The sequence below is a fragment of the Pleuronectes platessa genome, chromosome 23 (assembly GCF_947347685.1).
Source record: "Pleuronectes platessa chromosome 23, fPlePla1.1, whole genome shotgun sequence".
NCBI classification, from domain to species: Eukaryota; Metazoa; Chordata; class Actinopteri; order Pleuronectiformes; family Pleuronectidae; genus Pleuronectes; species Pleuronectes platessa.
The window spans coordinates 10,964,171-10,978,370 of NC_070648.1; the positions used below are offsets into that span (position 1 = coordinate 10,964,171).

Consider the following 14,200-nt stretch of genomic DNA (forward strand, 5'->3'; position numbering starts at 1 on the left):
AAATGGCCCAAGATGTTGGGTCTTTCTATTCTTATAAGATGGGAGTAATATTTTTGGATAACATTGCAGCGGAGGCACAGAAACTGACTGACGGCAGCCTCAGAAGACTGGGATGTACAATTTCTGATGGAAAGGTTTGAAAAACCGCTCAATTTACTGAGCTGATACAAGCCTCGTCTGTCGCTCCTTTCTCTGCTACACAAACCAAACAGGTGACAGCATCCACTTCACAACTGCTCTCACAGGATTATTGAGAAACTCACTCGGGAACGCTGAGGTGGAAGAACCGGGAAGGCCAAGACACAGAACACAGAGCTATGGATCATTCATTCTACACTACAGTGCAGTGGAAAATGATATCCCCAATAAATACAGTAGTACACTGATGCCGTATGTTGTTGTGTATTTGCTGCTTCCACAGAGAGCGCGAAGGCAAAGTTAGTTTCGGTCCTGAGACACGAACATCATGTCGCTTAGCTTTTTTCTTTCTTTGCGGCGCATTCATCTGCACTCGCTCAACAGCCTGCCTTTATGAATATCAGTCTGAACGTAAACTTTCATGTAACGCCCCCCCCCCCCCAAAAAAAAACAAAACAACAACTCCGCCATTCCTGTGAGAAACTGAGTGGACCCAGCCGAACAGAGCCACACGATGATTCAAGTGGCTGTCATCCCTTGGGTAATGATGATCCATCCCTGGCTATTATCAGCCCCTGGTTCCTCACTTACAAAGCTGAATGTTCGACATGTGAAGCATACATCAGCGTAATTCGTCCCATCACTCTTTTATGCCCTCAAATAAAAGGAAAACAGGAAAATAAAAAAGTGAATTCATCTACTTTTATATTTGAACGCATGATTCGGTTTGCTTTTCATGATTTTCCATAATCAAATTAAGTGGGATTATAGTTCATGACCTACGAATGTAATGTAAGTTGAGGGGTTGTCTGGGTTTTTTTCTGAGCACAGGGGTCCCATCAGGCTCATGACCAGTTCACAGTGGAGTCTGATACTGGCTACATTTTAAAAGATAATGTAGAAACAACTACATAAAAGCATCTGATCTAGAAAAAGATCAGAATTGAGCAGTCAGGCTTGCAGTGTGAACAACGGGGCAAAAAGTACCACATGAGTATTAAAATACTTTTGTAATACTACTCCCATTAAAACAAACCCTTCTTGTGCTTTAGATTTTCCGCTCTTCTCCGGCCTGTCTATTTTATAGCAAGAACTTGAGGTGAGATTTTAATTGTCAGTCAAATATGTGTCAACATTTTTATCATAACTTGAAACTCTCTGTCACACAGGAGCTTCACTGAGCGGCAGCAAAGTTCCAACCCAGAGAACACAAGTCTAATCCATCAATACATGTGTTACAGGTTTATATTTGTGTAACTTTTTATTTCGAAGTTCTACATCTGGGGTTAGCAATGAGTGTTAGAGCATTAAATGTACGCCATCCTTATGGAGGTAATAAATCAATATGCAAAAGCAGGAGGAACGTAGGGTGAGAGATCAAACCTACAGACAAACAGAATTGGAAGAAAGTCTGGGGAGCGGCTTGAAGGAATCTGTTAGAGCTGTCTGAATACAAGTCTGCGAGTGTGTTAATGTGTGTGTGTCAGTGCGGGAGGGCGTCCGCTTGCATCTCACCTGCCCATGGGAATGTGAGTGTGTGTGTGTGTGGGGGGGGGACAAAGAGAGAGAGAGAGGTGCTAATCCCCTCTCAGAAAATAGTGGAACAGCTTGTCCTCTATCTCAAAGTCACAGAGTCGATATCACCCGACACACACTCAGTACGACTGTGTGAGGCAGAGCATTTTTAAGGAGAATTCATCCCAACCGCAAGACATTCAATCCTCTGTGTGTGTGTGTGTGTGTGTGTGTGTGTGTGTGTGTGTGTTGCGGTCATTGCAATGAATAGATGGGTCGGCCTAATGTGTGCCATGTTCACAGAATTGTGCTCTAGATGAATGTCTGCTCTGGTGCACACTCAAAAACAGCTCTGCAGGTGTTATTTTTAGCATCACGGGCGAACGCAGCCCCTCTCTCTCCTCCCACTGCTCCCTGCCCTCTCCCTCATCTCTCTCCCACCGTCACTGCTCTCATCTCTCAAAATCTCTCACCCAATTTCATGAGTGTGTATCTCCGCACACACACACACACACAGTGCATACAGTATGTCCACATACAGCCCCAAACAGCGCTCCGAGCTCTGTTCTGCGCTCTTCCACCTCTCTGCTCTCATCACCACAGTTAACGTCTGAATGAATTCACTGTCTCACTTTCATCCCCCTTGCTCCCTCGCTCCTGGGCGGCAGAGGGATATAAAAAACCCATCAGAGGGTGGAGGTGATGCATGTACTGTAAGCACGTCTGTCGCTAAGGCATCCGAGGCAAGGTCAAGTGCTCAGTGGCCGGGTGAAGCCTTTCATTACGTATTTAACTCGGCAGAATTCCCCGCAGAGACCGCCTGCCGCTCCGTCCGCCGCCACGTCTGCCACGTCTGGAGAGACTCGCTGTCTGGAGTGCAGACAGGTACATTTCCATTTTAGTATAAGGATAGGAGCAGGCGTGTCCTGCTATGTCAATGACTCCACGGTGGTTTTGTGTTGAATAAGCATGTCGGTGGGAGCGGAGAGAGAGAGAGAAAAGATCACATCTCTCAAAAAAAAAAAAAAGATAGAGTGTGTGGATTTCTCTTCCCTTAACCTCTATTTCTTCTATTCCTCTCTGCTTGTGCGTGATTTCCTTTTGTTTTTCTAGTTAATGCTCCCGTTTGAGGTCCGTGAGTGACGCAAGGAGAGGGATTAGCAGAGAGACAGAATTTAATTACATAACTCACATGTTAAACACGAAATCTAAAGCGACTCAATTTAATCCCGACAATGCTTTTACTCCATAATTTCAGTTTGACTGTAAATCTTTGAACCCGAGACATGAGCCATTATTGCCACAGCAGACAAAGACACACCTGCTGTCCTGGCCGGTGTTGTAATGCACTAAATGTTTTAAGGTGTGAAAGGGTTTAAGATGGATGGACTGATGGCTAAACTGCCATGGGGGGGGAGAGATCTAAATAGGTGGTAGAAAAGTCAAAGCACTGGGAGGGAAAGGGAAAAGGGAAGTGTAGTGGAGCGGGGTGAAGTAAGAGTAGGGCAGCGGACGCTCTCTAGAGGGACGTGAGGTGGAGAGTCAGATGAGCTTGTGTGTTTTTTCCAAGATTCAAATTCAAATTTAAAGGCATAAAGGAAGAAAGAAGCTGCACAAGGTTCACTCATTATACTCGGCTGCTCTGCCCGGCTTTATATTCTGTGAAACACTGTCCCATTGAGAATGTGTTCATTTAAATTTCCATCAACTAAATCCAATTCAATTATTACAGAATTCAGGCTGTACCAGGGACATTTAGCCATCCAATAGATATCTTTCCTTAGCCTGCTTAAGGGTCACTGACAGAAGGGAAGCACAGACATTTCTGGACCAGGCTTCTCCAGACGCAAACGTTTGCCTGTGCTTGTGTGCCGGAGTTTTATACCTTTTAAAAAGTAGTAAAATCTCCAATCTCACGTTCAAAACTGAAAACAAGTCTGGGACCTACACAGAAATTTAATGTTTTTTTCTCTTGGACATCCTTCCACCAACTTTGGCTGATATACGTACACTCATTTTTGTATAATCCTGTTCACAAACACACAAACCAACCAAGAAACACACACACAGGGCTGAAAACATAAGCTCCTTGGGGAAATGATCTCAATAATCAGCTGAGTAAGAGCACAGACATCTAAAAGCGAGGAAACACACCCCTGTCACACGTTGGTTTCCTGGCAGCTTCATGGATCTCACATTTTAGATTGCATTTCTTTATGCACTTGAAGCAAGAAGTGCTGATGAACTCAATAAAGATGCATTGAAAAGCAAACCCTTAAAGTAATTATATGCAAATGAAAATCTGTCCCCATTGGAAAGGCTGTGTAGGAGCTCTGCAAGAACAACAAAATGACATCTTAAAAAGGGAAGAAACGAAACAGATCAAAGTGAAGGAGCCGATTTTGAAACAACTTCCAAAACGCCCGCTCTCTCTTTGGCTAATGAAATATCTAATGCACTTAGTTTCCTTTGGTTAGCACCTGCCTCCATAGAGGCATGTTCCCCCTCTCCACGCTAAATGACTTGGTCTCAATGGAGTGAGACAGAGAGTGGCGAGTAACAGGGGAGAAGTAGAGTGTATTTCCAGGGAAAGGTCGACAGGCTGGTGCTGGAGAGCTGAGGTGACAGATGATACTCGTTTTTTTTCCTCTTGGAACTTGGTACTTGGCTACAGCAGATCACAGAGAAGGCTCAGCGGGCATTGGCCAGTAGAGACACCTCAAGGTACTTTCCAAATCCTTCACCGTCACTGTGACTCAACATGCATCGTAACGAGGTTTGGGTATCGTTTGGACTTTCTCCAAAACGGCACCGGTGCTTTAATGGCGTCAGAATCTTAAAAAATTCATTTAAATTGAACAATTTAAAGGGTTAGTCGTGCTTTTCGAAAATGTGTTGGTGCTTGAATCCCATGAAATACCTTCAACCGATTAGCTTTAGGCATTTTGTTGAGTTTGAGGTAGCGACTAGCTAACTGTAGGCTAACGTTACTAATCTTTCTCTTTGTAGAATGAAGGATGCTGCATAACAGACGCCTCGAGGTCGACAATGCAGGCAATGGGGCGTGTCGTTAAATTCCCAGATCAGCATGTGATTTGCATGCTTGATCCCCTTGACTTTCACTCAGATGAAAAATCAATAACAAAGCGGTGGTCACGTGGAAGAAGAGGTTAAAGGTGAGGCGACATCATCAATCTGTTCGAAGTCGTGTGTGTGTCTACCAGCTGCACCCATATGACTGATAAAAGATGAAATACAAATCATGTGCAGGCCACTCACGACTAAATAACCTTCTTCTAATTAAACTTTAATAGTCCTGCAGTTACTTGACAAGATGTGAAAGGACTCGAGACTCATAAATATCCACACCATAAACGTGTGCTACGAATAATTGAGTTATTGTTTGAATAAAACATAATGAATGTGGCTTTTTTTCTGACACATTCATTTTATGAATCTACACTGTGCTTTAAACAATTTATGTGTGTATGGCCCTTTAACCCATTGAGCCCTGATGCAGCATGTTTCAAGCCATCGCCAGCAAAGACAATGAAGTGCAATAAAAAAACTGCACTTTAAGCACTCAAATGATTTGTATTTCATCCGTCTGTCTGTTGCCTTCTGTTTCAGACACTGGGAACTCAACTTTTAAGAGAGTTTTCCAGAAAAGCCTCAGGTTTTCAGCAGGCTGGGTGTCAGGATTTCTTTTTTTCCATTCAGAGGGCAGCTTAGGTCTGAATCAGTTAAAGAAAATTCCAAGATTTCCTGTGGAGTGGGTGCAATGTGTTTGTGGGGAAAGTCTGTCCTCAGGATCAACGCGTGCACTGGTTTCCATTAGATCGACGAATTCTATCGATGTCGTCCATCACTGACTCGATCGATCCGGAAAATACAAGAGTCTTCCGAGAGAAATCGACATTGTAGTGGGACGAGAAAGCGCCCAGTCCACTTACCCAGTACGCCGAGCCGGTAGTTCATGGTCACCACTATCACGTTGCCATACGCGGCGAGGACGCTGGCATCAAACATGTTTCCGGTGCCTTCCATGTAGGAGCCTCCATGAATGAACAGCATGACAGGCTTCTTCCTGCGGTCACGGATATCTACACACACACACACACACAGAGAGAGAAAGATTAGAGAGCAGACAGGAGGGGTGGACAAGTCAATAACTGTATTTATGCCTCTCATATCCTTTGTGATCACACATTGTGTTAGCTCCTAATATACTGTGAAAACAGCAAATTTCCTCGCATGATGAAAACACAGTAACTGCACTGTTCTTTGCAGCTGGGAGTCATCTCTGAAAAATGACTTTGAGGTAATTTAGATTTCAGGCAATGATTCCAGCAACAGGCAATAATAGGAGACACCCCTGCAAGAATCGAATCAAACGTTTCCTGATTAAAGCAATAACGCCTTGAAGAAAACCACAGGGTAGTGGTGTCGCGTATTAGAGCCAACTTGTGTCTCACGGCCTCTGAGAGTCTTCATGATTGGTTAAAACGGAGAACGTGTGGAGCAGGTAATTTGCACAACAGCCGTTTATTGTGACGGTGTCAAATGTTGGTGTCGACCCTTTGATCCACCGTGTGTTGTTCTTGCTTACCGCGATTCTTCTTGGGGCATCTTCAAAAGCTTCATATCAGTAAATTCTGTTCAACCTCAGCTATAAGGTTAAGTACACACAACCTATTCAAACTCCTATCCTCTAGTAGGCGCTACAGATCTCTGTTCAGCAAAACCACCAGACACAAAAACAGTTTCTTCCCCCTCGCCGTCTCACTACTGAACAGCCAACCCACTGTGTCACGGTGCAATAACCCTGGATCTTTATAATAACCACTTCCGCAATTATATTTAATTATATTTATTTATTCCACCCTTACCGTATAACTGTAATAATCATACCGTTTAATATTTATCCCTGCACTTCTTTTCTTTCTTTCCTTAGACCATCGCACTGTTTGTATTGTTTTGTGTTATGATATGTATTCTGTGTAAGCACACTGAGAGCCACTTTTTACCATGTCAAATTCCTTGTTGGTGAAAATTTACTTGGCCAATAAAACTGATTCTGATTCAGATGTAAGTCAAGAAACGATAATAAGTTACAGAAATATCCAAACATTTCCAAGTATTGAAACGTGAACAAAGTATTTTGTTCAAACTCAACACGTTTATTTAAAGTATGTAAAACTTTTAGTTTTTGACATCCACTTCTCCTTTGACACGTAATGACATCATCACGATTTGGAAGACGGAGGTTTTGTCATTCAATACAAACAGAATGAATGTTCCAGCCATTAGGATTTTTAGTTAAGAACGATTTAAACAGGATCCTGCAAACAACAGTCTCTCGCGGCCAGTTAGGAGGGAGCGTTCCTCCTCAGAGGGTTGAGGTGCACGCCTGCTGCAAAGAAGAAGAAGTTTTAACCACATGCAGAAAGGCATTCTGGGACAACACAAGACAGAAAGTAACAGGGCTCCAGAGGCACAATTTAAAGGTGAAGAAAAAAGCCCCAGGATGGACGCATATTAAAACCAGTCGGAGTTATGCTGATGTCTGAAGAGCACTCTGTGCAAAATCGGCACATAATGATAATGAAAGGGCACTGGCTCTTAATTCCTCATGTCTGCTACGAATGTCTGTAATTTCCTCGTTTTATTTTGCACTTTAGAACTCAAATCTCTCCTGAATGCAAATCGCAGCTTCTCCTGAGCTGCAGGGACGACTTTAACAAGCAGTTTCTCCGTCCTAACTCCCCCGGGGGGGAATCTCCAGACAGACAATGCAGTTTTCGTGGACGCGATCATATTTTTTGCACGACACAAATTGTCAGTGGAGCCTGCCTCGCGGTGAGAAAAGGGACAGGTAATGGAAAAGATTCACACCAAAATGTCACTTCAATCATTAGACAGCACTTCGTCATGGTTTCTAAGTGGGTTGGCTCAGGAGGTAGAGCGGGTCGTCCACTGACCAGAAGGTCTGCGGTTTGATCCAGGTCTCTTGCATTCTGCCAAAGTGTCTTCGAGCAAGATACTTGACCCAAATCCACATGTGTGAATGGGTGAATGGCAAAACTGTACTGAAAGAGCTTTGACTGCTCTAGAATAAAAGCTCTATATAAATACAGACTATTTACACACCATCTAATAGACATTCAGACTTAAGAATCATCTTTATTGGTCATTCATGTCTTGATACTGAGATGTTTGATTTCAATCATTCCTTTTTCTAACCCAACCGAATTGTGTTTCATTTCAACAAATAAAATGACAGTTTTCTGAGAGCCCAAACTCCGTGGATACATTTTGGCATCGATGTTGAATAGACGCATGCAGATTACACCCAGTCAACGTCAGTCATGGGAGTTTCCAGAATATGCCTGCTCCCGCCGAGCTGTGTGTGTGTGCAGGATGGCCCCCTATGGGCCCTCGTTTGAACCAGTCTCTCCTGACTGGGAGCATCAATACTTCTGCCTGCCAGGAGCCCACGGGAGCATATGGCACACAGGACTTAGAACTGTGGCACAGCGACAGCCCCTGTTGGCTCCTGCGCGTGTGTGTGTCTGTGTGTATGTGTGTGTGTGTGTGTGTGTGTGTGTAGGCCTGGGGATATGAGAGAGCAGCAGTGCAGGACAACCACATAAATAACCGCTGCTGGATCTGATAGTGGGGAAGAGAGATGGAGGGCGTCTGGCTCCCTTGGAAACCGGCTCATGTACAGTATTTACAAATAAACAGTGTGTATATATAAACACCAGTGGCTCCACCGGGCCAGTCACACAAACGCAGTCATACGTACGCGGCCATGACGCCAAAACTGGTGCATCGGTCAGGCCGTCACAACCTGCACTTGGGGAGAGATAGAAATTTGCAGGCAGCTGCAATGGAGAGTCGCTATGGCAACTGCTTCACTCCAACTTGTTTCTGGCCCGTTCTCTCTCTCTCTCTCTCTCTCTCTCTCTCTCTCTCTCTCTCTCTCTCTCTCTCTCTCTCTCTCTCTCTCTCTCTCTCTCTCTCTCTCTCTCTCTCTCTCTCTCTCTCTCTCTCCGTCTCTCTCTCTCTCTCGCCCTCCCTGCATGAGCCACCCTCACGTGGACAAAGTCTCATTGACTGTTGCCATGGTAACATATTGCTCTCGTGGATCTCTAACCCCGCGGTGCCCTTCACCGCGTCTCCTACCTGAATCTCATTTCGTTAGCGGCCAATGACCACACACACAAGTCCTACACACACACACACACACACACACACACATACACACACACACACACATACACACACACACACACACACATACACATCTCTGTGTTCTGCGTCAATAGATGAAGACTGACAGCCACTGGCATCGTGGGAGACAGGATGCAGATGCGCTGATGCGCCCACGCACACCCACATAAGACACAAAGACACACACCAAGCAGGCTGTCACAGTTGACCTGTAGACTCTGTGTCCGCGGATCAGTTACAGGGCGAATCGTTCTGGCACAGTGACAGATCGGGACCGGGGCCCTCGGGGGCTACAAGCTCCCTCTCTCTTTCCCTCTTCCTGTCTTCTCTCGGGCTCTCTGTCTCCCACTCTCTGCCTCTGGCTCTGTTGTGTGTCTGTCACGACTAAACTTTAGCATGCGATGCCCACTGAAGGGCCAGTGTTTAGCCAATGGGATAAACTCCTAACAGACCACAACAAAAAGTAAACATTGATGTTCCATTATATATCTATTAAAACATAGAAATGCATTTGTTTCATGCAGCAGGTTAATCAGATCACCAGCTCTACTGGGACAACACTTCTCACAACTCGTCCACGAATCAGAAACAAAGCAGGAGCTGCATGACAACATGCCGTGGATGTGTGGTGCCATGGAGGCAGTTATTGGGACAGTGTCCAGAATATACATCCAGCAAAGCCTCAACAAATCCTACACATCCTGAGATTATCGACAGATGGTAAACACTTCCTCACAGGCATGAGCTGATACAGAGAGGGGGCTTACTCATCATGACATGGCGCTGACTCGTCTTTCATTACTGTTGACACGTACGACTACAGGACGGCAGAGCTACAACAACACGTCAACATTATTATGTTGGGGGTAAGCATTAACAGTTTGCAAGTTGTGTTATTACATTGTATTTTATGTCACCTAACAGCTTCTTTACTTTTATATTCATTTACTTTTCCCTCCATCATATTTATGTGACAACTTTAAGTATCAGTTTCTGGTCCCTTCTACAGAACCTACACTCTTGACATACCATAACATATAATAGGGTTGGCTACGGTGTCCGAGCGATTATTATGTTTCTGTTGTGTGGCTTTTGCATTTGTTATAATTTTTTAACGATGAACTATTTGGAAATTGCAACAATGCTTGATAATGATAGTTTTAAAAAGGTTTGCATCATATTTGTGCCTAATGGGGCAGCTTCCATGCTATCTTATTCAATGGCTGTATATAAATATGTACTAAATGACAGTTCCTCTAAAGTGAAGCCAAAACATGCGGATCGCCCCCTGGTGGTAATATAGGTAATAACCCTGCCTCTTCCATGTTAGTGGATGGGACATGGACCAAGCCAAAAAATTCAAGCGGACATCAATTTTTTTTTTCTCAAAGATGGTCCCTCTCACTTTAGGAAGATAATATAACGCTGATGTATTTAATTTTTTGAGTTCTCACACTTCCTGTAAGTTTTAATTGTTTATTTGATGCGGTAAAAAGGGGCGGAGATATCATGACTGACAGCTGCGATGTACTTGTGATTGGTCAGAGTTAGCAAGACGGCAGCAACCAGATATTTTTGTACAGTGGGAAAAAGTCATCCACACAGTCACTTTTCCATTGTGCTACTATAATGACTACTCAAGGATTACAATAGGAGCCAAGACAACACAAAACCCCTAAAAACACAAAATAAAAACAACCATTCACTTAAACAAAAATTGAAAAGGGCATAGAATCAAATACCTCAACGATGCCAGTTAAAAAAAAAAAAGCTGTCTCTAGTCAGCAAACACAAACAACAGCAAGACAAAGACAAAGCAAGATGGCAGAGAGCAGCTGAGGACTGGTACCCCGAGGAGCTTAGCATGGCTGCTGATCCTTTCAAGCAGAACGGAGACAATGAGACGATTAGGCTCTAAACTTGTGTCGAGCGTTCCGGTTTAGCGCGCCACCCACCGCCCGCCCTCCGAGATGCCACCCCCTGATCTCCCGACGAGACGCGGGTCTTCATCTCCACTGCGTTCATCGGCTGGTGGATGAGTCTGTCAGGTGTTGATTTTTTAGGGAGATGATGTTTGATAATTTGATAATAAGAGTGGAAAAAACCTCATACGTACAGCTGACCTTTAGTGGGGGGTCGACATTAATCTGATTTTAAAGTCTACATTAATATGTTTTCTTATTTATATACTAAATCAGAGCTGGGGGTGAACCATGGATTGACATGAGCCAAATCCTGCCTATCTCGGCTCTCATGGGATCTACAACAACTGTATGTGTGTGCGTGGTTGTGTGTGTGTGTGTGTGTGAGGCGGACACGGCATTTAGAAAAATGATATTGCTTCTAAACAAAGCAGAGAGTACAGGGCCCTCCTGATATATCGTCTCCACATAAACTGAGCATTTAGAATTGGGAGCGGAGGGCCCTCTCCTTACAGAGAGAAATAATTAAGAAAGATATCGAATCATGTTGTAATGAAACGACAACACAAGGGGGAATAATATCCCGCACAGATTTATGTATTTTTCACTTCCTACAAATGAGCATTTTTCTCCCGCATAGGCTCAACATTTCTATTTTCATTTTCATTAGTATGGATGGGCCTGTGAGTGTGAGTGTGTGTGTGTGTGTGTGTGTGCACGAGCACATGCAGGCGTGAGGTAGATAGATGTTGACCTTTTACTCTGAGCAGTAATAATAAGGAAATTGCTCACAGCAAATGATGAACTGTCATCTGTGTGCAAATACACACGGGCACTTTGTACTAGTGGTCCAATTAACACAAAGGTTACCGAGTGGTGAAAATATTGTAACAGTGTAATGGAGGAAAAATATATATTTCTGAATTCCTGTGACCTGCAGTTTTAATCATGATAGGCTAAAAATATTACGGTGCTTATCTTCAATAAGGCTTCATCCTCTGCATTAGGAAAACACCATTGTGCATGGGAATGTTTTCTCTGGTTGTGCAAAATACATTTATACCTGTATAGAAGATAAAGTTAAAGGTTCAGTGTGTAGAATTTAGTGGCATCTAGTGGTGAAGTTGATGTTGCAGCTGAACTACTGTAAAAAAACATGGCGGCCTCCGTAGAGAGGACCCCCTCCTGATGTCATAATAAAGTATTTAAATGCAAAGGCCCCATTCTAGGGTAAAGAAAACAAAACTTCGAACAATTTAAAGGATTACACATTAGTGAAATTAGGATTATTTCATATTCAATTTCTGCTGATCCCTTTTACCTAAACCTGGACCTTTAAGGCAAAATCAAATATATTTTTCATCTACTCATCATTCAAAGGCTTTTGTTTTCATGAATACAAAAGCCAGTGGCCGGCAAGAATCTCACACTGCCGAGATTGTGACTTGTGCGTTACCATGGACCTTGAGTCGGTAAAGCAACTGAAATGAACCACGTTCAGAGAAAAAGGGACAAACCGTCCTCTCCCAACAAACTGTGTGGAGGCCTCACACGAAAGTGATGAATGCAAGTGTGTGTGTGTGTTTGTCAATAGGAGGTCAATGGCAGGTTCATGTGATAGAGCACTGGAGGTTAAGACGGACGCGCTGTGATGAATGGGATGTGATGAGATGCACAGCAGCGGAGCCGGCCTGTAGGCCAGCGAGCAGGGCTAAGGCTGAATCATTAGAACACAATGGATCAAGGCCATACTGATTGCATCTGGGACGTGTGTGTGTGTGTGTGTGTGTGTGTGTGTGTGTGTGTGTGTGTGTGTGTGTGTATTGGCATTATAATACATGTGAGAAGCTGGAGGGAAGTAAGAGCATGTTCTATAGTCCTAACTTTAAAGAAAAAAATAAATAACTGTGTTTTCTTCATTAATTACACTCACTGACATTAATTTCATGCAGCTCTAATTTCTAAAGTTGATACAGAAATAATTCACTTGTTTTTGTGTCACTTCTATTTATTTATCCTATTTTGTTTTCCAGTTTTCGGTCAAACTAACAAACTAAACTAAACTAGATCTTATACCAATTGATTTGCCTTCAGTTGCTCAACCTGGTAGTTTCCTCCTCGGTAGTTTTGCATTGAGAGGAATATTCTCTCAGAACATCGAACTCCTTATAGAAACAAAGGAACCGAACAGGAACGTGTGCTGAGGGATGTCGGGATTTTCTTCCATTGAAATGTGACTGTTTGGCAGCTGACTCTCAAGCGTCTATCCTAATGCAAGCCTCTTAAAGTCCTGATTAAAGTCTGCATAATTACATGAAGACAATTAACAATTATATTGCATTGTAAAACATCTATTACACTGTAGAGCTTCTTTTTTTTAACACAAACAGGCAATTACAAAAAAACCACAAAACACCTGTTTCGACACGTTATCTCATTATATGTATTGACATATGGCATGTGGTTGCCTCTAGGGTTTATTGGATAGTCATATTAGGGGGAATAGATAAATGTGCTCACAGAAAATGCACGTTTCACACAGTCTGCCTTTTAGAAAGTCTTTAAGATGGCACTTCTGTGATTTTGGTACATCGGTATCCAAAGCTTGAAAACCAAATTTGGAGCACACACACACACACACACACACACACACACACACACACACACACACACACACACACACACACACACACACACACACACAGTAAGAACACACAGAGTGCTGCTTCTTCCCCCTTCCTTCTGTCTGAGCTTTTTACACTCTGGGCTGTGTAGGGACCAGCAGGGAGTCTGGATGATCTCGTGCTGTTTGCACTCCGTCTACACCAACTTCACTTCCAGCAACAGTGAACAAACATCCACCTCCCAGCTCAATATGCTTCTACAGAACGAACCAACAAACCCTACAGCCCGGAAGCAAGCGGAGAAGCTACAGCATCCATCTTGTGGAAGGCCATATATAAGTATTGATTGTTCAGCAATTAGATGAGGCAGGCCTGTTATTATTGTGGGTGTTAATTCAATTCAACTTTATTTGTGTTGCGCCAAATCACAACATACATTATCTGAAGGCACTTCCCATAAGCGGTTTTCAGGGGCTCTCTGCACGACGGAGGTCTTGAGCCCGGTGGAGCTGGCGGTTGACAGGAAGTGATGTATTAACTCCGCTGGGGAGATCCCATGATTTCCTTCGTAGTCGACTCTTATCACCACAAGCTCTATTGATATGTTTATCTGTGTCCTTTACTTGTGTGTCACTGCTTTTTAACCGGGAGTTATTTCTCGTCTTTTTTCATTTTTGCGTCTGTCGTGAATTAGAGGCGTCATCAACCCCCCCCCCCCCACAAGTGGCTCGCAGTGAATTGTTCTGACATCCACTTCTCCCGGAT

General features: G+C 43.6%; 1 protein-coding gene across 7 annotated transcripts in view; it reads right to left on the minus strand.

Moving 5' to 3' along the window:
• The window catches only part of nlgn2a (neuroligin 2a), a 100,111-nt gene that overhangs the window by 45,548 nt on the left and 40,363 nt on the right, over positions 1–14,200 (minus strand). For 3 of the 7 annotated variants that reach the window (XM_053415638.1, XM_053415637.1, XM_053415640.1), the window contains one exon: positions 5,607–5,756. In XM_053415638.1, coding sequence (XP_053271613.1) covers positions 5,607–5,756 — 150 coding nt within the window. Of the gene's footprint in view, positions 1–5,606; positions 5,757–8,788; positions 8,808–14,200 lie in introns of all 7 variants that reach the window. The other 4 variants (XM_053415639.1, XM_053415644.1, XM_053415643.1 and 1 more) reach the window with 3 other exon arrangements.